The sequence below is a fragment of the Mustela lutreola genome, chromosome 10, assembly GCF_030435805.1.
Source record: "Mustela lutreola isolate mMusLut2 chromosome 10, mMusLut2.pri, whole genome shotgun sequence".
Classification (NCBI taxonomy): domain Eukaryota; kingdom Metazoa; phylum Chordata; class Mammalia; order Carnivora; family Mustelidae; genus Mustela; species Mustela lutreola.
In genome coordinates, this window is record NC_081299.1 from 117,818,454 (window position 1) to 117,845,183 (window position 26,730).

The 26,730-nt window shown below is 47.8% G+C and overlaps 2 protein-coding genes across 2 annotated transcripts in view; both read right to left on the reverse strand.

The window, feature by feature from the left end:
• The window catches only part of LOC131810312 (piggyBac transposable element-derived protein 5-like), a 35,193-nt gene extending 21,976 nt beyond the window's left edge, over window positions 1-13,217 (reverse strand). Inside the window, exon 1 of the mRNA XM_059138084.1 lies at window positions 12,628-13,217. Coding sequence (XP_058994067.1) covers window positions 12,628-12,947 — 320 coding nt within the window. The 5' untranslated portion in view covers window positions 12,948-13,217. The remainder of the gene's footprint in view (window positions 1-12,627) is intronic.
• A 432-nt stretch (window positions 13,218-13,649) lies between these two features.
• Window positions 13,650-26,730, reverse strand: part of LOC131810314 (conserved oligomeric Golgi complex subunit 2-like) — a 58,077-nt gene continuing 44,996 nt past the window's right edge. Inside the window, exon 9 of the transcript XR_009345535.1 lies at window positions 13,650-13,906. The gene's annotated coding sequence lies outside the window, so the exon portion shown is untranslated. The remainder of the gene's footprint in view (window positions 13,907-26,730) is intronic.

A 26,730-nucleotide genomic window follows, 5' to 3' on the forward strand; every position in this document is an offset into this window, starting at 1 on the left:
TCTCCCCAGGGCACAGTGGAGCCACGAGGGAAGGCCTGAGGGGATCTTCTGTCTGCTCAGCGCCAGTGGACACTCTCCAGGGGCCTCTCTACCTGGTGGGCTCCACCCATGGCCATCTTGGAACCCCCAGAATCCCCTTCAGAGACCAGGTGAAGACCTCCTTGGGGAATCCAGGCTCCTGGGACCAAGGCGAGTTGATCTTGTGTACTGCTGTGTTTGTTCCCTGGCCTGGCATGGATTAACAGTTGCTGAATTGATCTATTCTGGGGTCATCAAGGGCAGAGGAATGAATTCAGGGCTGGGATCCCCAGGCCTAGGGTCCACACAGGCTTGGAGCACTCTTGGCTGTCCCCGGTCCCAGGACAGCCTCCCGTGGCGCTGAGGCAGAGAGTGTGTCAGAGAAACCAGCTCTTGGTCCCTAAGCTGCCAGCGCACTGGAGAATGCATGGGGTCCCTTTCCTGTGAGGGGATGGGAGCCACACCAGGCGGCAGAATGCGAGAGTCCTGCTATAGAGCCTGAGATACTCCCCTGAGAGAGGTATAAAGGCCCCGCCGGTGCCCTTTGATACACGCCCTTGTTTCAGAGCCTGCACCAAACTCTCGCCCCAGAGAGGTGCGCGAAGGCCCAGCCTGGTGCTCCCGGACCTGTGCCCTGTTCTCAGAGCCTGAGACCCGCGCGCGAACCTCTGCCTTCCCTGAAATTGGTGCGTGCAAGGTGGGCGCTCTTAGACCCAGAAAGACCAGGCACTCCCAGCCCGGGCCAGCGGGAAAATCTCAGTGTGCGATTGCTGCTTGGAACCTCTCTAGCGCTCTGGAGGTGCCCAAAGCTGCTGCTGCCGTGCTTTTGGGTACAAGCAAAAGATCCTCCATCCCCAGGGACAGCAACTTGGAACCTGCTCTGCCAGCGGCCAAGGGGGAACTTATTTGGGCTCTGCAGCAAGACTGAGGCTTCTCTCTGAGAGGGAGATCAGGGTGCGGTTTGTTTTCCTCTAAAACTACAAAAACCATCAAAAGCGGTCAAAGTGAGAAAAAAAAGTGAACAAAGAAAAAACCGCCAGAGAACAAAAGCCTGAAAAAAAAAAAGTTTCCTCAGAGCCCACACCCTTGAGGTGGGAACATCATTGTCAGGGAACATCATTGACTGAAAACCCACACGGCCCCTTCCCCAGAAAACAAACCAAGAAAGAAAAAAAAAAAAAAAAAAAGAGAGAGAGAGAAAAAAAAAGTACTACAAGAAAACTACCACTACTTCATAGGAAAACTTTTATTTTTCATTCATTCCCACTATTCTGGTTCTTTTTTTTTTATATATAGGTAATTTTTTTAACCCTAGCAGGATGGTGGAATGGGACATGGCTGAGTGCCTCCCGGGTCTGACCTTGTGTGACGCCACCCGGTGCCTGCAGCTGCCCTCTGGAAGGTGTTGCTTTTGCGGCAGAGCCGGAGGGCACCAAGCGTGTGTCTGTCTCCAAAGTCCTGGGCACCACATCACAATGCCTTCCTGAGAAGCAGAATCAAGGACAGTTGCTGATCTTCATTCCTTCCCACCAAAGGTAGCTCATACACCATCTTTGGAAGTTGGAGCCAGGGGGCGCCTTGGTGGCTCAGTCGGTTAAGTGTGTTTCTTCAGCTCAGGTCATGATCCCAGAGTCCTGGGATCGAGTCCCACACATTTGCCTCCCTGCTCAGCGGGGAGCCTGCTTCTCCTTCTCCCTCTGCCATTCCCCCAACTTGTGCTTTCTGGCTCTCTATGTGTCAAATAAGTGAATAAAATCTTTTTAAAAAGTTTGGGCCAGGGGGCGCCTGGGTGGCTCAGTGGGTTAAGCCGCTGCCTTCAGCTCAGGTCATGATCTCAGGGTCCTGGGATCGGGTCCTCTGCTCAGCAGGGAGCCTGCTTCCCTCTCTCTCTCTCTCTGCCTGCCTCTCCATCTACTTGTGATTTCTCTCTGTCACATAAATAAATAAAATCTTTAAAAAAAAAAAGTTTGGGCCAGGGACGCCTGGTGGCTCAGTTGGTTAAGCTGCTGCGTTCGGCTCGGGTCATGATTCCAAGGTCCTGGAATCGAGTCCCACATCGGGCTCCTTGCTCAGCGAGGAGCCTGCTTCTCTCACTGCCTCTGCCTGCCTCTCTGCCTGCTTGTGTGTACTCTCTCTCTCTATCTCAGGCAAATAAATAAAATTAAAAAAAAAAAAAGTTTGGGCCATACTCTTTAGCCATTCTACTTTCCCTGGGGTAATTTGCCACCTCCCTGAATTTACCTGCATCTTTCCCAAAATCTACTTATCTTCCAGCCTTCGTGACCATAATGAGTCTATAAATTTTCAATAGACAGTGTGAACTTACACTTGCTAATATTTGCATAACATGCACCTCTTTCAATCTCAAAGAAAAGCTTCACACCGCAATGGTCTCTAATCTCCAATTAGGTTCTGTTCCGGGATCCTACTGGAATTCTACGCACCTGTCCCCTAAGATGCCATAAATTGTGGTCCAGTTTCCCAGCCAGCCAAGGAAAGCACATGGGAAATCTTGCTGAAGTATGAGTAAGAGCCAACGAAAGGGAACATATTTATCTGCCTCAAATGCTGGGACCTGAGGAAAGCAAGTTTTATTACAGACAAATCAGGAAGGAGGTGCAGATTGCTTTTTATGTCACTCTGGAGTGGAGGTCTGCTCACTCACAGAAGCTCAAAATCTTCACAAAGGACAATGCCCCCCACCCCCAAAGTCAGCTGGGGATTCTTAGAAAAACTTTAATTGAAAGTATTACGGATTCTCCAACTTCCCAAAATGCAGGAGGAACATCTACAAGCAAGACTGTCACCACTTTTAGACAATTACACTTATTTACCTTTTTTCTTCCTAGAAAATCATCCTCTCTCCCAATCCATGATCTTCTTTTTGTAACAGTTTCCTAAAGAAGGAAACAGGTGTCCTCCCATACCAGTTCCATCCAAAATAATAAAATAAAAATCTTTAAAATTAAAAAAAAATTGTGATTTGTTGAGACAGAGCACATAAGCAGAGGGACAAGCAGACTCTCCCACTCAGCAGGAAGCCCGATTTGGGGCTCGATCCCAGGACCCTGAGACCATGACCTGAACCGAAGGCAGATGCTTAACCAACTGAGGCACCCAGGAAGCCCCCAAATAATTCAATTTTTAATCACTTTGCCATAGACACTTTTGGGTGGCTTTGAAACACCAGAATCTCATTGACTTATCAGTGTCCTCTTCACCATCTCAGAAAAGGACTGGGTGCCTCTCAGAGGCCTCTCTCCCCTCCTGACCCAGGTCCCAGCCAAAGGTCCTTCACATTAGAGTATGAGGAACTGAGCGGGATGGGGTGTGGAAGCACCCTGGGGTGGGGTGGGGGGCTCTGGGGCCCTCCCACTCTCAACTTCAAAGACAGCACCTGCTTTCCCCTGCCTCATATAGGTAACCTGGGTTTGCCCTCTTTAAGGTTCCTGGTTGCTGCAAAGGTCTGAAAATCTCCTAAGTAGAACAAAAGCCATCATGTGTTTAAAGGAAGAAAGATAAAGCTCCCCAGAATGAGCCAGCAGCTCTGGGCTTCCCCGCACATCTTTCCTGTCCCTCAGAACCCTGGGAAGGAGCCCCTTGGTGCAAAGTCACAGGGGGAGCCCACGCACAGCCCAGGCCTCCTGCCCCAGGTCCTCTCCAGCCATAAACTGACCCCCTAGCCCCTTCCAAACCGTCTACAGCCTCAAACCACGGACGTGCAGTTCAGCACCCATCTCCAGAGCGCAGGATGCACGTGGCTTCCCGGCACCCTTCCCTGGCCGCTCCCAAAATCACCGTGGGAATGTCGCAGCAAGGAGACAGGGAATCGATTTTTATCCTCTGGGCTGTCTTCCCTCGTAGCCCCTCAGGAGTCCCCACGCAGCAATGCCGCGTGGGCCCAACTGCTCTGAATCCACTTCCCCCGAGGAATCCACTTTTCTTCAGCGTCTGTGTCTGCAAACCCGGCTCCTCTAACACCCCCCACCAAACGTACCAAGAACCAACTGGGGAAGAAGTTCATTTCTGGCCGACAAGCCTTTAATCCCTGAGAGCTGTGGCTGATGCGGGAGCAGCTTTTCTCCAAATGGTGATTTCGATACGAGGTCCTTTTGCCTGCCGGGCCCAACATCCCTGACGTGTGGCTCCCAGGGGCCTCCCACGGCCAGGCCTGAGAGTGGAGCCCACCCTTGGGCTCATTTTCCACCGCGCCGAATCCAGGCAGCGGCCCCGTCTCACTATAAAGGGTGCTGAGTAACGAGGTGCCGCCACCAGGAAGAGAGGCAGCAGGTCAGACAGATCTGGAGAATGACACTGGCCTTCAAGGGCCCCTCACAAGGGAAATACCATTAAGTAGCAGATGTGACCAGATATACTGTGTTCCACATTCACGCCGTAAGGATGGGGTTTCTTCGAGCCCTAGTCAAAGGAACTCTTTCACCCGAGATCACTTGACCAATCGGTGACTCAGTTTCCTTATACTAAAAATGAGGATAATAATACCTCACAAGATTGTTATGAGGAACACACACGTTACAAAGTGTTTAGAGGCACCTGGGTGGCTAAGTGGGTAAGCATCTGACTTCAGCTCAGGTCACGATCTCAGGGTCCTGGGATAGGGCCGTGTCAGGCTCCCTGCTCAGCGAGGAGTCTGCATGTCCCTCTCCCTCCCTCTTCACTTCCTGCCCTCTCTCTCTCTCTCTCAAATATATAAATAAAATCTTTTAAAAAACTAAGTTCTTAGAACACTATCTGCACATAATACAGGACACACAAGCACTTGTTAAACAGATAAAAGGGTACAAGAGGCTGGCTTCCCTTCAGATTTCTAATAGGCTCCTGTCTGGGGGTCTCTAGCTCTTAGGAAGTGGGTAGGCCGCACAAGCCCAAGGTTGTCGAGTTCCTCCGAGGCCAAGTTCAGTTTTCTATGCAGGACAGAAAACCTGTAAAATACATCCCAGACTTGCTTCGCTGCCTTCCTAGTAGGGAATCCGTTCCCTCAAGAGTGGTCCAACCTCTCTTCCACTATTTGGGATGTAGAAAACGTTTAGACATTTCTCCATTGGTGCTGATTCCATCCTCATTTTTAACAACCTAGCTGTGTGTTCATCTGGTCTTCTGTTAGTTCCTTTATTCAACAAACACAGAGGACTCACCGTGTCCTAACTGTGACCAAGACATCCAGCATCTCATCCCACAAGGGAAACATATTAGCAAATGTGGCAGCAAAGAGGGATGGGGTAAGGCAGTGACATCTGAATCAAGACCAAACTAACAAGCAGAGCCTGCCATGAAGAACATTCCAGGTATGGGCCCCATAGGCATGAAGGCGGAAATGAATAGATTATGTGCAGACAGCAGGACAGGGGACTAAGGGGACACTGGAAAGGAAGGCTGCGGAGCAGCTGTCGGCATTGGAGGCCTTGCGAAGGACTCTGGAATTCCCTTTGGTTTCAGCCGGAAGCTACATGAAGGTTTAAGCAGGGAATCATCAGATTAGCCTATATTTGTAAAAGATCGCTCCTCTTCCACAGAAGAAATGGGGATGGGGTGGGGGTGTCCACGAGCCTAGAAGCTGGAAATGGAAGCAGATGAAGTTTCCAATATCCTGGCCAAGGAGTGAGTCTGTCGCAGTGAGAGTGTCAAGATTTGCAGTTCTAAACTTTTTAGTAAAGTGGCTTATTAAACACACAGCTAACTATTGCCCGGGGTTCCTACTTTTGTAATAAGTTTTTTCTGAAAGTCACAAAGGGGAGAGGGGCTCTCTGCACCACGTGCCAGTGGGGGCGGAACATCATCGTCACATTACAGGGTGTTTTCAGAGCCTGTTATCCTTTTAGTACGACATCCCTCCCACCCCGAGACAACACCGTGCCTCTTTCCGCCAACAGAAGTTGAGTTTTTCCCTTTCCCTCTTCCTTCTTTTGAGGGCAGAGCTCAGGGCTTCTCCAGAGATTCCATCCTAAGTTCATAGATCTCACCGAGCCAACCACATTCCCCTCCCTGTGGGCGCCAGGAAACGCCGGAAACATCTGTATCTGCACCTGAACATGGGACCTTGGATCCCAGCTACAGTTACTTGTGCTGTGGTAACAAGGACATCATGTGGCGTTTCAGGACATTTTCGTATATAAGGCCTCGGGTCGGGATGCTCAGGGTAGGAAAAGGGTGGGTCCGCCCCTGGGCAGAGTGGCATACCTTCTCTCTCCTCCTGGCATTTGCCCGAGTTGGAGATGCCCTGTTCCTTCCTCTTCACCTGAGTAATCATTATCTCTGCTTCCAGAAGCAGCTCAGGGGGCCACCTCCATCAGAGGGGTCACCTCCTCCCCAACCCCGCTGGACCAGGTGACCCTCCCCAGAATTCCATATAAATCCCTGTTAACGTTGATCCCACTGCTTCCCAGAGGCTCTTTCTCCTTGTCTTTACTTTGTCTCTCCTGCTGGACCCCAGGAGACAGGTCTCACTCATCATTTTATCCCAGCAGGGTTCAGTATGTTGCTGAATTAACACATGGCATGTCCCGCACATCGCTGGCAGCTGGATGAACTGGAACACAGTGTGGCAGCATGTACTGAAGCAGGGGTTCTCAGAGCACCAGGGGGTTCAGTCGGTGAAGCATCTGCCTTCGGCTCAGGTCATGATCCTAAGGTCCTGGGATCCAGGCCTGCACGGGGATCCCTACTCAACAGGGAGTTGGCTTCTCCCTCTCCCTCTGCTTCTCCCCTCCCTCTCAAATAAATAAATAAAATCTTTTCAAAAAAATAAATTTAAAATAAATTTTAAAAAAATTAAGCAGTTGTTCTCAGCTGCAGGTGATTTGGCTCCCCAGGGGACATATGGCAATGCCTGGAGAAACGTTTGGTTGATGTAATTGGAGGAAAGGGTGCCACTGGGCATTTGGTGGGGAGAGGCCGAATGGAGGTGGCCAACATCTGGCCATGCACAAGACAGGCCTCAGCAAAACATCACCCAGTCCACGAGGTCGACAGGGGAGACCCGAATCTAATCTAGGACCTGGAAAACCTTTTCCTAGGTTTACATGCTCAAGGGAAATGTATCTGTCCATCAAAACCACAAAAATGTCTGAAGCAGCTTATCCTCAGAAGCCCCAAACTGGATACCATGTAAAAGACCATTAACAGGAGAACGGATAACCGACTACAGTACCTACGTGATGGAAGACAACAGACGATCACAAAATTTAAGATGCCACATATGCGACAACAAGAAGGAATCCACAGATGTCCTGAGGAACCGAACCACCAGAGCAAGGTAACAGGCAAACTTGATCGCTGGTGATGGAAGAGAAGCAGGGGGCAGGGAGTGACTGACTGGGAAGGAGCAGGAGGGAACCTCTGGTGTGCTCAGAACGTTCCTGATCCTCATCTGGGTAGTAGTTACACACAGCGTGCCGCATGCTAGAACTCACGTGCTGTGTGTGTGTGTTACACCTCAGCAAGCTTTACCAAAGGCAACGGTCCTCTAAGAGCCCCAGCGGGCAGGAATCACACACTGGAGCAGGTCCTCCGAGCATGACTTTCTAAGGATTTCGGTGCACAGCCGGCAGGAGCATTGTAGATATGTTTCTGGAGACCTATTTCACCACGGACACCAAAAACCTTACAGTGGGTCCTTGATTCAATTCTGCTTCGGTCATTTTCTGCTAAGGATTGTGCTACAGATGTGCACACAGACTTAGGTTTCAAGAATATTTATCACAGCAGAACAAATACAAGAGGGAGGCAGCAACAACACTGACCCAGAGGAAACTGTGTGATACCGCGGACTCATTAAAATCGACATTTAAAAATGTAAATGGAAAACGACTACAATATATTAATTACAATTAAAGAGCAGGTCACCCAACAAGCTGACACCTAAGATATATGAATAATATACTCAATATGATTAACTATGATTAGCTAAGGTCATGAGGGGTTATGGGATTTCTTAAAATTTCATCATTTTTCCCTAAAATGTACATATATTACTTATTATTAAGAAAAAAATACACAATCACACTTCTTAAAAATAAAGGTGAGTTTTCAACTCTAAAACTGAGTACCAGGGGCGCCTGTAGGGTTCAGTGGGTTAAAGCCTCTGCCTTCGGCTCAGGTCATGATCTCAGAGTCCTGGGATCGGGCCCGCATCGGGCTCTCTGCTCAGCAGGGAGTCTGCTTCCTCGTCCCTCTCTCCGCCTGCCTCTCTGCCTACTTGTGATCTCTATCTGTCAAATAAAATAAATAAAATCTTTAAAAAAATAAAATAAATAAAATAAAACTGAGTACCAGACCCCACACAACCCCCAGATTCCCCATGGATTCAGAGCCCTGCTGCCTGCAGAAGTGCTCTATTGACGCTCATCACAGGGGCTGAGACAGATTAAATAAAGAGATAACATTCCAGATTTCCTGTCTCTTATCCGACTGTGCAGATTGGTTACACAAATCCAAATCCATACATGCATTAGACCTCACTGAACTGCGTACGCCCTGAGAAAAAGTTACAAGCAATTCCCTGTAAAAATACAAAAGTATTTCTGACAGCAAAAGTTTTCAGATGCTGTAAAGAAAAAAAAAATAACTAAAAAGGCACGACCTTCCCTGATTAATCAAGTCTCCCTCGAGAGAAGGCTACCACTTCCCCAGGTAATCTCATCGCCTCAGAGGAAACCATGTTTCTCTGTGAAGTGGAGGTGATCGCGGCTCTCTCGGAGTACTCGCAAAGGTTTGGCGTGGTTATGAAATGGAACACTATGACCGGGGCCCGCTGGTTGTGGTCACCGTCATGCCCACGGCCTGAACACCACCTCCCTCCAGGAAGGTCCCTTCTCTGAATTCTGTGTGGTAGGGGTACGTGGCTGACTATTAGGGAGCACTGCAGAAGGCGTACCCTGTCGCTCGCCCAGACACCCAGCTCCTCCCGGAGCCACCGAATGCCATACAGAGCTAAAGCTGGGAGCAGGGGCTCACCGTGGACACCAATGATGAGGGCCAAGGTACCTCAGCTCACAAACCCATTACGAGCATATACATTTAACTCTAGCTTTAAGATGTTTCTCCTCTTACTTCTCAGTCAAAAAAGACTTTAAGCCGAGTAAACCAACAACAAACCCTAAGATAAAACATTTAACCATGTTAATTTCCAAAGCCCTACGGTCGTCTTCAGCTTCTCAAGGTCACACCTCCCTACTGAATAATTACCGAGGGTTGCTGACACGGTACACAGAAAAAAAAAAAACTCTTAGGATGTCCAGCCTCTAAGAGAAAAAGCAAACAGCTCAGAATCCAGCTAGCCACGGCAAAGGAACCACTGACAAAGCCAAACACAGAGGGGCCCCTGAAGCATCTGGGAATCTGCCTGTTCCTTTGCCTCCTCAGAGGGAACAAGTCACAAGACTGCTCGGAATGGGAAATAAGAAGGGCAGAAGCCCGGAAACCAGCGTGTCCTGAATTTCGTGCTGCTTCCAAGGAGTGAGCCCGCCTGCTGTGTCAGTTATTTACACAGTGGGCAGGTGAGGCTGACAGCTTGAAGGGGTTATTTTAGAGGGAGAGCTGTAAGTCTGATCAGGAGAAGGTTCTGGACCCTGGGGTCCCAGCACGCATCTCCAGCTTCCAGGCTGACCCTCCCTTCAGACAGGGTTTAAGAGACAGCAGGGCGAGCATGGTCTTTGTATTTAAATCACCTCAAGGGGGCCCATATCTCCAGGCACAACCAGAAGCCAGGGAGGAGAGGGAAGGGGGAGAGGGAGAGGGTACCTCCACTCCTATCTGCTGGCTGCACTTCTGGAGCGCCTGATCCAGGAAGCTAAATGCGTGGACAGAACAGAAGGAAGAATCTGGGAAGACTGGAAGACTAGAAGAGCTGCTCGCGGACTGGTCTCAACCTGAACCACAGAAACACCTCTGCCTCCCTGCCCTCCGCCCCTCGGCTGGGCACCAGGTGCCTCCCTACTGCACTCCAGATGCAGATCCAAGCTCAGGGGTGCCCAGTGCCGATGCCTCTCTCCGGCGCAGGGAGTCTAGGGCATCAGGGGACTCCTAGACAGCACCTGTGATCTCTAATTTAAAACCAAAACCAAAATCCCCAACCAGCCCAAGCCAGCACAAGCAATACATACAATACATATTTATGTGTAAGACACCTATGCACACATACACATTCACTTATCTACACACACACACACACACACACACACTCTTGCAGCAGAAGGCAGGCATGAAACCTGTTCCCTAAGTCCTTTGCTTTCCTCATCTGCTTCTAGCAGCAACAGCCATTTCTGCTACGGATTTTCCTATTCGAGGGTTGATCACAGATCCAAATGCCACCGTCCTGTTTGCCACCCTTTCCTACCCCACCGGCCCGCTGACGTCTGTCAGTGAGCCAGGGAACAAAGATGGAAGACAGGCCCAAGCTGCCTTCCTAAAGTGGGGTTATATTTGACACTTTAATAAACCTCAGAGCCTGAGCTTCTCTGCTCTCAGACTGGCCAGGGTGCAGCTCTCACTCTTACCAAACCCGTCCCCACCGTGGGGCACAAGGGTTTTCTCTGCCCGGCATCTATTTCCAGGCCCCATAAATCATATCCCATTGTTCCAGGCCATCTGAACTCATGCTTAATAAACCATCCACATCACCCTTCCACCACTACCCTGAATATCCCACAGGGGAAGACTGTTTCAAGAAGAAAAGGAAATTCTTCATTAGGGCTGGATTTTAAAAGCAAGCTTCCACAAAAAAACGGAAAACAAAATTGGGTATAAATACCATCCAATAACCACTAAATGTCTTTGGTTAAAGCACCTGCCTGCCTGTGATTCTCGGGTCCAGATGTGAGCTCAGTGCACATCCAAAGGAAGCAGAATTTGAACCTGATGCTAAATAACAAATGATCCTGAACTTCATGACCATTTAAGTGCTTCAGTGGCTAGACTAAATTGCTCTGACGCAGAATTTCTCCCAAGTATAGGTTACTGAGAAACATAATATTGCTTGAAAATGTATCTAGGTGTGCTCATCCTTCTCAGACCAACACTCATGGCTCTTAGTCATAACCAGGCTTAAGCTCACACGATTCCCCTATTTTCTCCAGAGAGGGAGGGAAACAAGAGGACATGTCTCTCATGGTCGAAGATGAAAAACTGGATCACAGCACTCACAGCATCAAGTCTGCCAAACCAGAGCTCTGGGTACGTACAATTCTTAAAGAGCTAATTGAATGGAAAACAGCCATCTGGGGCTGGAAACCCTTATGACATTCTGGGAAATGTATGGGGTTTAAAAGGATTATGCAGGGTGATGTGACTTTCAAAATTCCCAAACTCTGAATTGAAGCCTAAATGAGAATATGTTAAATTCACCCATTCCAAAACACAGCACAGTTGACTCAGACCCTAGAGCCCAGCTGTAGCTCAGGGTGTCCACACTGCAGCCTGTCCGTGGGAGGTCTGCAGACCACTCCCTGCTGAGAGAGTCCAGCCAACCCAATCAGCCTACCAGCAGGCTGTGGCACAAGGTCCAGATCCAAGCCCAGGCACCAGCCAGGGTTCCCTTTGGCCTGCCCTCCTATGGTTGAACAACAATCATGGAGAGCCACAGGGAGAGCGGCATTGGGTCCAGTATGGCCACTCCCTGGTCCTCCACAACACTGGTTGCACACTCTTCAACACAAGAAAATGGTGTGCAGAAACAAGGGCCTGCCACAGTAGGCTGTCGAGCAAGGAACAGAAAGCATCAGGGGACAGGTGGGACTGCTGGCTGGTCTCCACCTCTCCCAGAGGGTAGAGGCCGCAGAGCTTCTGCAGGCTAAGCAGAGACATGTCAGAATTACCTTCCCAAAAAGTAGGCAGTAAAGGAGAATTTCAAGCAGCCACAAAAGCCAGCAGGCCTGCGACCTCCAGATATCAGGGGCTTGACCATGACCGTGTCGGTAAGCAGAACACACAAGTGCCTTCTGGAGCGAGAACAGACAGCTTAACACTGATAACTGGTCCTCTCACTCTTCTCTGCTCTCAGCAAGTGATCCTGAAAGGCATGCACAAAGTTGGTCAGATTCACTGGAGAAAACATGAGCCAGTGAAGACGTCCCGGCTCACACTAGGCCTCCCTCCAAAGGCTGGCTGCCCCACCCCTGGCACCTGGGTAACGCTGCTCTGGGGCCATCCACACAAAACGATTTACGTACCCCCCACCCGCAACAAACACACACAGACACACACACACACACACACACACACACACACAAGCTGCATCGGGCTTTAGGAACCTAACTCAAACGCACCCCTAAGGAGCAACCCCACAGGTGTGACTGGGTTGGACACTCCCAGCAAGGGAGGGAAGGCCCCCCCCCTGGGTCCTTGCCAGCGGCAGGGTGCCACCTGGGCCTCCTCCTCATCCTCTCCATCAGCGGGGAAGTCAGAGCGGCCCCACCAACCACCACCACGCAACCAGATTGATTCTCCCACTTCAAATCCCCGCTGCCAGGGCCCCATCTGTGTGCTGACCTAAAAGCCGACCTCAAGCAGCCGGCCCGCGGAGCGTCTGGAGTTCTCCCAGCCCCGCGCTCACGCCACCCCAGGCCGCCCCCGTACCCGCGGGCCGCGCCTTACCGCCAGTGTCCACGAAGCGCAGGGGCGGGCGGTCCCGCAGCGTGGCACTCCAACCCGTGCTGGCCTCGTCCTCGTCGGACTCCTGCGCTTCGGGGGGCGTCGGGAGGCAGCGGGGGGCCGGGGCGCTCGTGTTCGGCGTCCGAGGAGGCGGCCAAGGAGGAGCGCGAGGCGCCGGACGTGCTGTAGAAGGGGTTCCCGCCGCTGTCCGGGCCGGACTCGCCGAACACGTCGTCCCAGATGTGCAGGCTCTTGTAGCGCGCGCGGGCCGCCTCGAGCAGCGCCGGCGCCCTCCTCCGCGCGCTCCCGCCGACCTGGGCCATAGCCCCGGGCGCCGCCCGCGCGCCCGCCCCCCAGAGCGCCTCCCGGCCGCACGCGCTGGGCACTGGGCCCGCGCCGCGGCCCGCCGCCCCCCACCAGCGCAGCCCGCAGCACAGCGCCCGCCGCCCCGCGCCCGGCCGGCCCGCCGTCTGGGCCGCCTCGGGCCCAGCGCCCGAGGAAGCGCCCTCGGAGCTCGGGCTCCGCAGGCTGCAGGCCGCGGAGGGACGCAGGGCGCGAGGGCGGGAGGCAGGGGCTGCGGCCGGGCCCAGGCGCAGCCGCTACGTCTCCTCGGCGCCTGCTGCGTCCCCGCGCGCCCTCCCGCGGCACCCGGCGCTCCCTGGCCGACCTTCCCCGGCGGGAGCCGCCAGAGACCGACCCCGCCTCCTCGCACCTCCGGCCCGCCGGCCAATGGGGAGCAGGCCGGGGCGGGGCCTCGCGGGGCACGCCCCACAGCCCTCGGCCGAGCGGGGCGAGGAGAGCAGCTGCGGCGGCGGCGGCGGCAGGGGGGAGGGCGGCCGGTGACTTCCTCGCCTGCGGGACGTGTGGCCCGGGACGGCCACCCGCAGGCCCCGCGCGGCCCTGCAGGGGGAAGGGAGGAACCGAGTGGGTGTCGGGGGTTGGGGGGGGACGCAGCCGGTCTTCCCGCCGCCCGAGCTCACGGAGCGTGAAGCCCGCGCTCTCGGTCCCCTTCCGCAGTCGGCGCCGGCGGCGGCGGGGAGCTGTCCGCCCCGGTGGTTCTGAACCAGGCGCTGCGGAAATTCTAGGTAGGCGCCCGGCCGGAGGGTCACGATTCCCGTGGCTGCTGTGGCTGCTGCTGCTTCGGTGCTCCACAACCGGCTGTGCCTTGAGCTCTTGCAAGCACAAGGGCTATCTGGCTTCCGGGAGCCTTGCTCTAATAAGGAGCCCGCCTCGCTGGTTCATTCCTGGGGTCAGGTGGTGACTCAGTCTCGCTTCAATACCCCTGTAATTTGAGGGGGTCAACATCCGATCTTAGTCATTCCTCCCGTCTTTGACCTTTGACATCTTTAAACTCAAAGTATTCATTACCTTCCAAATATTAATTACTCTAACACCACCACTGCAACATCTTCACCCATACATTTGACACACTTGTCTGTTAAAATACGGCACAATCACCCAGGCTTCAGTGTTCTGATAAACAATAGATCAGAAAGGTTTCATCATCCCTCTGCCTTGGCCAGGAGTGCGTGGCACTCATTCCATTGATGACGATACACATGATCAGGCGTTTCTTGCTCCTCTCTCCCTCCCACAATAATGCAATAAGTCACAATGATGGTAATTGGGCCATAAAGTCACTTGCACTCTGAAATAAAATAAATCCACAGAGATGTGAAGGGCTTGCAAATCCTACTGGGCATTAACTAAATAAGGATTACACGAAAGGGAAAGGCATATTGCTATTTCATGCATAAAGGATGCAGATGCATAAAGGGTGAAGATGTTGGTACCACCAGCTAAGGTCAGTTCTAACAGCAGGTGAGCAGCTTCTGCTCTCGCCCTCCCCTCGCAAGCCCCTGTTTCCTCCTCCCAAACCAGAGTCTCTGTACCAGCATGAATTCCTGATCATCACTGAAAGATGATATATAAAAAGGAAAGGATTCACATGACATTGCTTTGTATATGAATTGGCTGATATACGTGAAATTGTTTGCAAAGCATTTCAACTCCGTTGGAAGAATTGTGTCACAGAAAAGAACTGGTTTCCAGCACTTCTCTATACTGTGTTAACCAGGGAAAGATTCTGAAGAGAGTTCATACAGGTAATCAGACTTAAAATGGTCAATGACACATAGATTGAAGACGAAAAGTAAGATTGCGTAGCTCAAGTTCAAATTCTGCAATTAGGAATTCTGTAGTACTCCTCTAAAATTTAATGATATATATTTTAAAAAAATAATTGAAAGGGATCAAAATGATGAAGTTCTAGAACCTAGGTGAGGTTTGGTGGGCTGAGGTCCGGAGCCGATGACCAAGAAAGAATTCTTGAGACATCTTTGGTGCAAAATGGTGGTTTATTAAAGCACGGGGACAGGACCCGTGGGCAGGAAGAGCTGCTGCTGCCCCGGGTTGTGAGGGGTGGTTGGTTATATACTCAGGAGTTGGGTAGGTGAGGACAAAGGGGTATTCAGAAGGGCTATTGGGGCAAAGAATACTATCAGGATATTGAAGGCTTAGTTACTATCAAGTAAAGACAATTGAGAGTCTCCTGGTGGAATGTTACATTCCTGCTATCAAGCATCCCTGTTAATGAGATTTAGGTTTAAAGACAATTGGGAGTCTGGTGGAATGTTACATTCCTGCTATCAAGCATCCTTGTTAATGAGATTTAGGTTTAGAAGAAATTTAACTTTATTTACTTTTCCTTCTACCTCCACCTCCTTCGGTTTTTATGGAGGGGAGGGTAACATTAGGCTTGAGGAACTGAGTTCTGTGTCTTTGGAAATTGGGCTATTGATAAGGTAACTTCTTTGTTGTAATCTCAAGGACATTTGCAAACCAAGGGAGACTCCTGTCTTGTAGGATTGTGATCTCAGCAAGTTAACTATTTATCATTTTATGGCAGTCAGGGGTGCCTGAGGAATGCTACACCTATGGAGGGGAGCGGATGAAGGGGGGGGTGCAAGGCGCCAGCTCTTGCTTTGTCCTCAGCCAGCCTCCTGCTCCCTCAATTTAAACACATCTTCCAAATAATACAACTTTGTAATATAATTAATTTTAAGATTAATATTGAGCTTTTGGTTCATAGTCTGCACAAAAGGCTCCAGGGTAGTAAGAACAACCCATTTCTGTAGTAGATTCCTAGGCTTTGTTAGGCAGAGAGGTTCATGCTCTTGTGAAACTGGGGATAATAGCCATATTTCATTGAGTCTTGGCCTTCTTTCCTGGTATAGTTTTGATGAAGTCCCAGAACCTAGGTGGGGTTCGGTGGGGTGAGGTTCGGAGCCGACGGGTAAAGAAAGAATTCTTAAGACGTCTCTGGTGCAAAAAGGTGGTTTATTAGAGCACGGGGACAGGACCCGTGGGCAGGCAGAGATGCAGCTGCCCAGGGCCTGTGAGGAGTGGCTGGTTATATACACAGGAGTTGGGTAGGTGAGGACAAAGGGGTGTTCAGAAGGGCTATTGGGGTAAAGAAGACTATCAGGATATTGAAGGCCTGGTTACTATCAAGCCAAGGCCACTTTCCCTCTAATGAGGCACTAACATAAAGACAATTGGGAGTCTCCTGGTGGAATGTTACATTCCTGCTATCAAACGTCCTTGTTAGTGAGAGTTAGGTCTTAAAAGAAAATTAACTTTATTTACTTTTCCTTCTACCTCCGTCTCCTTCGGTTTTTTATGGAGGGGAGGGTGACGTTAAGGCTTGAGGAACTGAGTTATGTGTCCTTGGAAATTGGGCTATTGATAAGACAACTTCTTTGTAGTAAATCTCAAGGACATTTGTAAACCAAGAGAGACTCCTGCCTTGCAGGACTGTGATCTCTGCAAGATAACCATTTGCTCTTCTTTTAGGGCCGTCAGGGGTGCCTGTGAAATGTCACACATATTACCAAGGGGAGTGGGTGGAGAGGGGGTGCAAGGCGCCAGCCCCTGCTCTGTTCTCAGCCAGCCTCTTGCTCCCTCATCAGTTTAATAAGAAACAAAAAATGCTACCATTCAAACTATGATACAATGTTTTCTTTTCATTAATATTTTAATTAAAATGTATTCAAAAAGCTCTTTGGTAAGTATTTAGACAGATTTTTATTACATATGGCCTTAATGCATACATAAAATAAAACTTAAAATTTTTGGTTAACGTTTTTCCAAACCTCACATTAAGAATCTCACTACTTTTATTTACTTTCTAACTGAGAGATTTCAGTGCCCAGATTTTTCTCACAATATGTTCCTCCGAGCCACCCAGAGCTTCTGTCATGCTGCACTTAAAAAATTATTATTAGACATATAGCTGACATTCAATGTTAAATTAGTTTCAGGTGTACAACATAGTAATTTGACAATTCTATACATTACTCAGTGATCACCACAGTAAGCATATCATCACGTCACCATATAAACTTATTATAATATCATTGGCTGTATTCCCAATGCTGTACTTTTCATCTCCAGATGAGAACAGGAAATTATTTTATTTATTTTATAACAGGAAATTTGTACCTCTTAAACCCCTTCACCTATTTCACCCATCCCCCATTCACCTTCCCTCCCATAACCACCAGTTTGTTCTTTGTATTTAAAAGTCTATTTCTGTTTTTTTTTTTATTTTGTCTGTTCACTTGTTTCTTTTTTTTATATTCCATATAGAAGTGAAATTACAGGGGCCCCTGGGTGGCTTAGTGGGTTAAAGCCTCTGCCTTTGGCTCAGGTCATGATACCAGGTTCCTGGAATCGAGCCCCAAGTCGGGCTCTCTGCTCGATGGGGACCCTGCTTCACCTGCCTCTCTGCCTGTCTCTCTGCCTACTTGTGATCTCTCTCTCTTTCAAATAAATAAATAAAATCTTAAAAAGAAAAAAAAAAGGAAGTGAAATCATATGGTATTTGCCTTTCTCGGTCTGACATTTCTCTTAACCTAATACCTTCTAGATCCAGCCATGTTGTCACAAATGGCAAGATCTCATTCTTTTTTATATCTGGATAATATTCCATTATATATCTATATACACCATATCTTTACCCATTCATCTACTGATAAACACCTGAACTGCTTCCATATACTGGCTATTATAAATAGTGCTGCAGAAAACCTAGGAGGGCATATATCTTTTTGAATCAAGTGTTTTTATTTCCTTTGGGTAAATATCAAGTACTAGAATTACTAAAGCATATGGTAAATCCATTTTTAATTTTTTGAGGAACCTCCATACTGTTTTCCACAGTTGTTGCACCAATTTACATTCCCACTAAAAATGTACAGAGGTTCCTTTTTCTCCACATCCTGGCCAACACTTGTTCTTTCTTGTCTTTTTAATACTAGCCATTCTGACAAGTATAAGGTGATAGATCTCCCTGTGGTTTTGATTTTATTTTCCTGATGATGAGTGATATTGGGCATCTTTTCACATGTCTATTGGATGTCTCTATATATTTTTTGGAAAAATGTCTATTAAGTCCTCTGCCCATTTTTCAATTGGATTATATGTTGGGGTTTGGGTTTTTTTGGGGTTTTGTGTGTGTGTGTGTGTGTGTTCTTTACATATTTTGGTTATTAATCCTTTATTATATTTATCATTCACCACTATCTTCTCCCATTCTGTAGGTTCCCTTTTGGTTTTGTTGCGGGTTTCCCGTACTGTGCAAAAGCTTTTTATTTTGTTGTAGTCTTAATAATTTATTTTTGTTCTTGTTTCCCTTGCCTAAGCAGACATACCCACAAATAATGTTGCTAAAACCAATCTCCAAGTGATTACTGCTTATTGTCTTTTAGGAGTTTTATTGTTTCTGGTCTCTCATTTATTCATTTAATTTTTTTTTTTTTTAAGTAAGCTTTACACTGAATGTGGGACCTAAACTCACAGCCTCAAGAATAAGAGTCACATCCTGTACAGGCTGAGCAAGACAGGCACACCTCACACTTCACATTTAGATCTTTGATCCATTTTGAGTTTCTTTACGTGTATGGTAAAAGAATGTGGTCTAGTTTCATTCTTTTGCATATGGCTCTCCAGTTTTCCCAACACTGTTTTTGAGGAGACTTTCTTCTGTTACATATACTTGCCTCCTTTGTCAAAGATTAATTGACCATATAATTGTGGATTTATTTCTGGGCTCTCTATCCTGTTTCCATTGATTTATGCGTATATTTTCTCCCAGTACCCTACTGTTTTGATTACTATAACTTTGTAGTATATCTTGAAATCCAAGAAGCTGATACCTCCAGCTTTGTTCTCCTTTCTCCAGATTGTTTTGCATGCTGCACTTCTTATAAAAGTATTCTGAGGTCATCCAAATTGCCACCCCTCCATTCTGCTTGGTTTGATGCTGGTGGGGTTTCTTTTTTTTTTTTCCTTATCTGAGATTTTCATATAATAACCAGTTTATTTTCTTTCTTTAAATGGTCCTCAAAAGGCCTGTGGCTTGGCATGCCAAGGGATGTAGATGATCAGTTGTGCCCTAGGAGCAGTAACCACATGGAACAGGGTCAAGCTGTGGTAACTTTACAGGGACTTCCACCTGCTCAGCCCCAACTATAAGACAATTCCTGACATTGGAGATGTGAAAGAAAATGGGAGGGGAGGGGCATCTTAAAATCTATAAAATATGGCATATTGTCTCCTGTTTGTACTTTTACAATTTCTGATTTTGCAAATGGCCAAGCTGCCGCAGGGAACAAAAATGAGGTCCTAAGGTGGCAGAGACTGACCTGGCCAGCCCTGTACTGCACAGGCTATGCGTTACTGGATCAGTATGAATGGAGAAAGCAGGGGTGAGTCAGGGAAGCTGCTGCCTCTCCCTACATTGCCTTCATCACCCACAAGGAGGGGGCCCAAAGCCAAGGAGGACCTCCTGGAACTGAGACAGGGGAGGGGAAAAGAAAGCTGAACGATGCCACAGCTGCTGAACCATGACCAAAATATGGGGGAGAAGGCTGGAGGCAAATGTGCATGGTACACCGTGACATTTGGAGTCCTAGGTGACATAGAAGCTTAAGGATCCAACCTTGCTCAAACTGATTTTACATAATGATTTTATCTACTAATCAACCCAGAGGTGCAGAGAATGTAATAGGGCAATACTATAGAAAATGCTTGAGAGAAATCTCTCTTATGATTGAGATAACCTGATATTTCCATTGATTCATTCATTCGTTCAACAATTATGTACTGAGTATTCTGTATCAAATCCTCTTCTGAACACAGAATAAATCAGGAAAAAAGCCCCCACAAATACCATTTTTATAGCACATGCATTCAAATAGAAGAGAGAGAACAGACAGTAAATAAATAAATATATAATATGTCAGCTGTTGATAAGAAGTCAAAAGTAGAGAGGGACAGAAACTATGTTGATTGTGATGGTGCTGGTGCTGGCTGTGTGTGCAGTTAGGGGAGATTACTCTGATAAGAAGACATTGGCAGATCCTTGAGTGGATTCAGAGAACAAGACGGGTACATTTAAGAAGAGGAAACAAGTGCAACCCCCCAAGGGAGGCACGCACTTGCTGGACTCTGTTAGACACTAAGGAGGCTGGTGAGTGGAGGCAGAGACAGCTGAGTGAAGAGGTGGGAGATGAGTTGAGAAGGAAGTTGAGTGTTAAATTTTGTAAGACTGAATTTTGTATTGAGTGAAGTGGGGAGCCATTGGAGATCTTAGAGCAGAGAAATAACAAGGTCTGACTTTTGTCTTAAACGGATTGCTTTAACTGCTGAGTGGAAAATAAACTAGAACAGAGCAAAAATGGAATCCAGAAGACCAGATAGGAGACTATTACAATAACTCAGGCTATAGAAGACGGTGTTTTGGACCACAGTGGGAGTAACTGAAGTGTGGAGAACTGGTCAGATTTAGAATATATTTTGAAGATAGAATCCACAGCTTCTACCAAAGAATTAAACGTGGGCAGTGAAAGAAAGAGATGAATCAAGAATGACTCTACAGTTTCCTGTTTGAGCTATTGCAATACCAGCAGAGCTCCAGAAGAATAAGAGCTTGGTTTTGAACATGTTGGGTTTAACTCATCTAGGTAGATCTGGAAAGCAGGCAGTGGGAGAAAGCTCAAAATCCAGGTCTGGACTGGAGGTGGAGATGTGGAGTCATCAGGAGACAGATGGTAGAAGAGGGACAGTCACCAAGGACTCAGTGTAGACAGAGGAGAAGTCTGAGGTTGGGTCCTGGAGCACATTCATACTCAGAGATCAGGGAAATGAGAAGAAACCCCAAGTGGAGGGGCTTGTCCTCACTCAGAAGGGATTGGAGTAAGGGTTCCACCCAGGTAAACTTAGTGGGATTCTGTGGGTCTTCTTTCCTTACCGATTTTTCTATTCAAGATTTATTTGACAGAGAGAGAGAAAGAGAGAGAGAGAGAGCAGGAGCACACACATACAGGGGGAAGAGACAGAAGGAGAGGGAGAGAATCTCAATCAGATTCTCCGTTGAGCATGGAGCCTGACGTGGGGCTCGATTTCATAACCCTGAGCCAAGATTCACACGCTTAACCACTTAGCCACCTACACACCCACCCAATTTGTTTTTCTTTCTTTTTTAAAAATATTTAATTCATTTATTTATTTGACACAGAGAGAAAGAGAGAGAGATCACAAGTAGGAAGAGAGGCAGGCAGAGGGAGAGGGAGAAGCAGGTTTCCTGCTGAGCAGAGAGCCTGATGTGAGAGCCCGAGACACTGAGACCATGATTTGAGCTGAAGCCACACAGGTGCCCTCAATTTACTTTTCTCAGTGAAGTCATCAGAATGGTCGGTCATCAGCTGTATCTGATGGAAGGTGTTCAGTTCTCACTCTGAACAAAATGGCTGTACATTAGAATCCCTGGGAGAATTTTAAAAGCACACTTATATCCAGACCCTAATTGGATATTAATCTAATTGGTTTTACACCAATTAGATCAGATCCTCTGGAGGTGGGCACTCCTGTGTTTTAAAGTCTTCCAGGTGATTCAAAAGTGTGGCCAGTGTTGAGAAGCCCTGGCTTAAGGTTGGAGGAAAGAAGATGTGAAATAGTCAAAATATTTCATGAGAAGAGCGGAGATTCTGTCAGTCAGAGAAACATACTTGGATTTGTGGCTGAGAATTTAATGTGAAAGGGGCGCCTGGGTGGCTCAGTGGGTTAAGCCGCTGCCTTAGGCTCAGGTCATGATCTCAGGGTCCTGGGATCAAGTCCCACATCGGGCTCTCTGCTCAGCAGGGGGCCTGCTTCCCTTCCTCTCTCTGTGATCTCTTCCCTTCCTCTGTCCTACTGTGATCTCTCTCTGTCAAATAAATAAATAAAATCTTAAAAAAAAAAAAAAACTTAATGTGAAAGCTTCCAGCATCGTTGCTTTTCTCACCAACCACCTTCAGCTGCCAGGGGCAGATGTAAGGTGGACAGAGGGTTGGGTTTTTACCAAGGTGGGGTTGTATCAGGTATGTATGATGTATGATGGAGGTGAGAGTATGGGACAGGGATTATAGTTATGGGAACGGACACTGTGCCAGCTGCGGAGGCCTGTGAGAATTTGGGGGAAGGATCAAAAACCACAGAAAATGAAATAGGGGGACGCCTGGGTGGCTCAGTTGGTTAAGCAGCTGCCTTTGGCTCAGGCCATGATCCCAGCGTCCTGGGATCAAGTCCCACATCGGGCTCCTTGCTCGGCAGGGAGCCTGCTTCTCCCTCAGTCTCTGCCTGCCACTCTGTCTGCCTGTGCTCGCTCTCGCTCCCTCTCTCTCTCTGACAAATAAATAAAATCTTAAAAAAAAAAAGATTCTCTTCAAAAAAAGAAAATCAAATAGGTAAATGGCTTCTTCTGAGTGACTTAGATAGTTAATACTTCTTGAAATAATTTAGTGCAGCCAGACCCCTGCAAAGCAGCACAAAGAACTCTGATGAGTGCTTCAATCTACCACTTCTTCCTAGGGCTTCAATCAATTGCTTTCAACAAGTGAACATTGAGATATTTAGAGCAAACGAAAAAAAATAAATATTGGAAGTTCGCATTTTTTTTTAAGATTTTATTTATTTATTTGACAGAGACACAATGAGATAGGAAATACAAGCAGGGGGAGTGAGAGAGGGAGAAGCAGGTTTTTCCTCTGAGAAGGGAGCCCGACACGGGGCTGGATTCTCAGGCCCCTGGGATCATGACCTGAGCCGAAGGGCAGATGCTTAGCAATTGAGCTACCCAGGCTCCCCTGGAAGTTAGCTTTTTATATTCTTGGAAAATGGGATTTTGTACATTTATGTACTTTTTCTGTCCCCTTGTGGATATTTTCCCTCTTGAAACACACCCAACCCCTGCTCCACAGTTGTCCAGTAAAAGAAAGGGATCTGAGTGCCATCCCCAAAGTTCACTTGCGTTTAAAGGAGAAACAATCCTGGGAAGCTGTTTTACACAAAAGAGTAGATTGCTCAGTTGTAGAAACTCAGGTATTATAAGAAAAAGGGAGAGATATTCCTTACTAGAAGGGGGACCTGCTCAGCGTTTCTAAATTCACATTGGTAGATTGTTGAACTGTTGTAGGCTGAGTGTTAAAATCACATCTTTCCCTCCGTTTTCTTACAGAGACAATGATGGTTCTTCCAAGATTGTCTGTGAAAGGCTAGGCACCTGCAAAACCACACATTTGACCTGAGCCATCACCCAAGTAGAATGTAATCTGCTCTCAGATCATAGGAGAAAAAAGAGAGAGAGAGAGAATCCCAAGAAGAAACACTCACATCAGGAGTTTCATCAAATTTAGTGCACGTCTCACCATTTATCTTCATTTGCGGTAATTTTTTAAATAAACACTAATGCCGAATTGCCCTGCGTTACAACGAGCAACTCAGTTCTCAGAAAACCACGAGTCTCCAACGTTTGTTCTAATTACTAAAGCAGAAGAGCGGACAGAGTTTAGAAAATTTTCAACAAGGCTTAAACAAGAGAGATTTTCCACTTTTTTCTAATCAGGTCAACAAAGATACCACTTTCCCTACAACCTTGTAGGCAGTTGGTATTTTTCAGAGATATCATTTGGTTCTTTATAGAAGGCTTAAAGTTGGAGGTCCATAAAAACGATAATCAACTTTTATGTGTGCCTTCTATAGGCCAGAAACTGTGCTAAATGAACAGTATCTAATTTCATCCTCCTAATAAGCCCTGTGAAGTCAATACTACTGACTATTCTCACTCCAAGGGGAAGCAAAGCAGATGCTTCGAGAGTTGAACTCAGTTTTTCAAGTTCATACAGCTCGTATATGATGGAATCAGGACTTGAGCTCAGTCTAATGCCAGGTTGGACCCTCAGTGGCAGCTACTGTAGTTTTTTTGACTGTCACCTGCTTCCCTCCCCCACCCCCGCCCCCATCTCATTCCCATTTAGGGATAATCAGCCATACCTAAATGACAGTGGCCAGGCAGGAAGGGTGGCTACTGGGTTTAATTATTTATATCCAGGGGGAAGAGTCGCCTCGCCCCATACATTCTGCTTCAGCTCTTGCCCTGCCAGGGGAGTAGCCATCCTTCAAACCATCAGTGTTAATTGCTGGTGAGGGATGAATTAGGCGGCAGGGGTCACACACAGTTTACTAGTCATGCATATTTCTTTCAGAATATCTAAGTACCATTCCCTTGGAGATGAGAAGAAATGATGGGAGGGATGCTAAAAGGGACTCCCAGAAATATTTCTGGACCAGTCATGATCACTAGCCCTTAGGATACTCTTGGAGTCATTTTACTGGTTCTTGAAATGAGTGCACTTGCCCTAGGATGGCTTGGCCCCTCCGAGTAATCAGAAGCTCCCAGGATGGGTCAAAGATTACTTTATTTGCTATAATTCTGCAAGTTGAATGTATCTCTCAGCCATTTCCTGTGAATGCTATTATGGGGCAGGCACAGGGGGATGACTATGGGACAGAAACATATCAGGTGAGAGGGATCCTATGCTTTTGTATGAAGGAGAAGCCCATTCTCCTTGGTGATGGGAGTTTCCCTTCTGCTCTGACTCCTGCCCAGCCGGGATCAGTGGGGAGCCTCCTCCTTTGGGCGACAGGTCTCTTTCTTTTTTTGGGCCAAAAAGCAAGACTACCCTTCTTTTCATCTTTCAGCTTTTTCATCCTGGCCAACGACACTCAAACACCCTCGCCCCCAATTTGGGCAGCTAGACTATGCCAAGAGGCCGCATACTGGGTATATTACCTCAGGCCCAGTGTTTGGACTTCACTGAACCTTAATTGTAACATCTGAGAAGGGTTGGGGAGGCGGATGTTGTGAGGATTCATTAAGACAATGTTAAATTTTTATCACGGAGTCAAGGAAGATCTCTTGTTAGGAATGTGTTCAATCTTACCAGGATAGAGGGCAAAATAGCATTTTACATATATTTTTTTAATAAAGTATTTCTTTTTTAAAAATTATTTATTTGACAGAGAGACAGAGCAGGAATACAAGCAGGGGGAGTGGGAGAGGGAGAAGAAGGCTTCCTGCTGAGCAGGGAGCCCAATGTGGGCCTCCATCCCAAGACCCTAAGATCATGATCTGAGTGGAAAAAAGACGCTTTAAGCACTGAGCCACCCAGGTTCCCTGCAAAACAGCATTTTTTAAAAAGATTTTATTTATTAATTTGACAGACAGAGATCACAAGTAGGCAGAGAAGCAGGCAGAGAGAGAGGGAGAAGCAGGCTCCCCGCTGAGCAGGGAGCCCGATGCGGGGCTCCATCCCAGGAACCCTGGGATCATGACCTGAGCTGAAGGCAGAGGCTTTAACCCACCGAGCCACCCAGGCACCCCGGAAAACAGCCTTTTAAACAATATTTTTATTTTTATTTTATACATATATATGTAAACATAGAATTGAATGTATACATATAAATATAATTTGTAAACACATTTGATATACATTTATGTTTATCCTAGGACGCAACACTGCCCTCCTGAGCAGCGCAAGAGGGTGGGTTTTTACAGAGAATCACCAAACAGCTTGACCCAACTGAAGGGCCAGCCTTGCGCTGCTGCTTAAGAGAAAGCCTTGAGTTGGGAAAGGTTTGACAAATACTGAGAAAAACCAGTCAATTAATATGTTAAAAACACTACCCAACCACAGTATGAACTATTTAGACATATGGCTTTAATTTTGACTTTAGTCTTCAAAGCCTAGGGGTCCCTGGGGAAAGGGGGCAGAGGGAGAGACAGGACCAGCTTCTCTGTGGGCCAGGTTTCTGGGGTTGCTCCCAGCCCTGCCCCCAGAGGGAATGCCCCCACCCAGAGCTTTGCTCCCAGAAGGGCCCCTCCCCCAGAAAGCCCCTTCCCAAAGGGCCCTGCCCTTTGGCCACACCCTCAGAGGTCCCATTATCCACCCCCAACACCCTCACACCCCCCTACCCCGCCAAGCACCGCCCTCAGAAGGGTTCTATGGTGAAGTCAGTGTGCTTCTCTCTCACTGTCTAGGAATTACTCAGTTTTATTTTTTACTTTGTGTTTTTTGAGCGAAGTGGGTGGTGTAAGGACCTATTTTATATTTTTATATTTTAGCCAGAGGCTTCCATTGAGGTTACACAATAACCTTGTTGTTTAACGCTTAAGCTGTCCCTGCTCCCCTTCTCCCAGGGGACTTACTTAAAAACAAGTCCCGGAAATCAACCTCAGGTAACAAAGCCCAAATACAAGGGTGGGTCAGGCCAGGTAAGACATCTGATCAGTGGAGGGTTGCATACTGTCTCCCTAGCTACCAAGGAGTATGGGTCCCGCCCTTTGTGAGTCTTTTGGGCGCCAATCCTAACCAAGGTGATAGGCTAGGTCAAATATCTACTAAAAGGTAAGTTGTAATTCAATTGGTCACCTAGCATCACTGTGCAGCTTTCTCTGTGTGTTACAATTTAATTGGCCACCTATGCATGACCAGGCCCAACCACATGGCCTATGTCCTTAAAAGCTAGTCCGTAAAGGAGAGAGGGGTTGACTTCTCTGTAAGAAAAGCGGCCCTGGCTGGTCAGTTTGATTCTTGATGCTTGGTGCGAAATAAAGCTTTGTTTGACCTTCGCTTTGTATCAGTCTCGCTATTTTAATCATGGACCCATTATTGGGGCATAACAGGTGGGATAGTGGAGCACGTACATAGCGGAGGGGACAGCCCA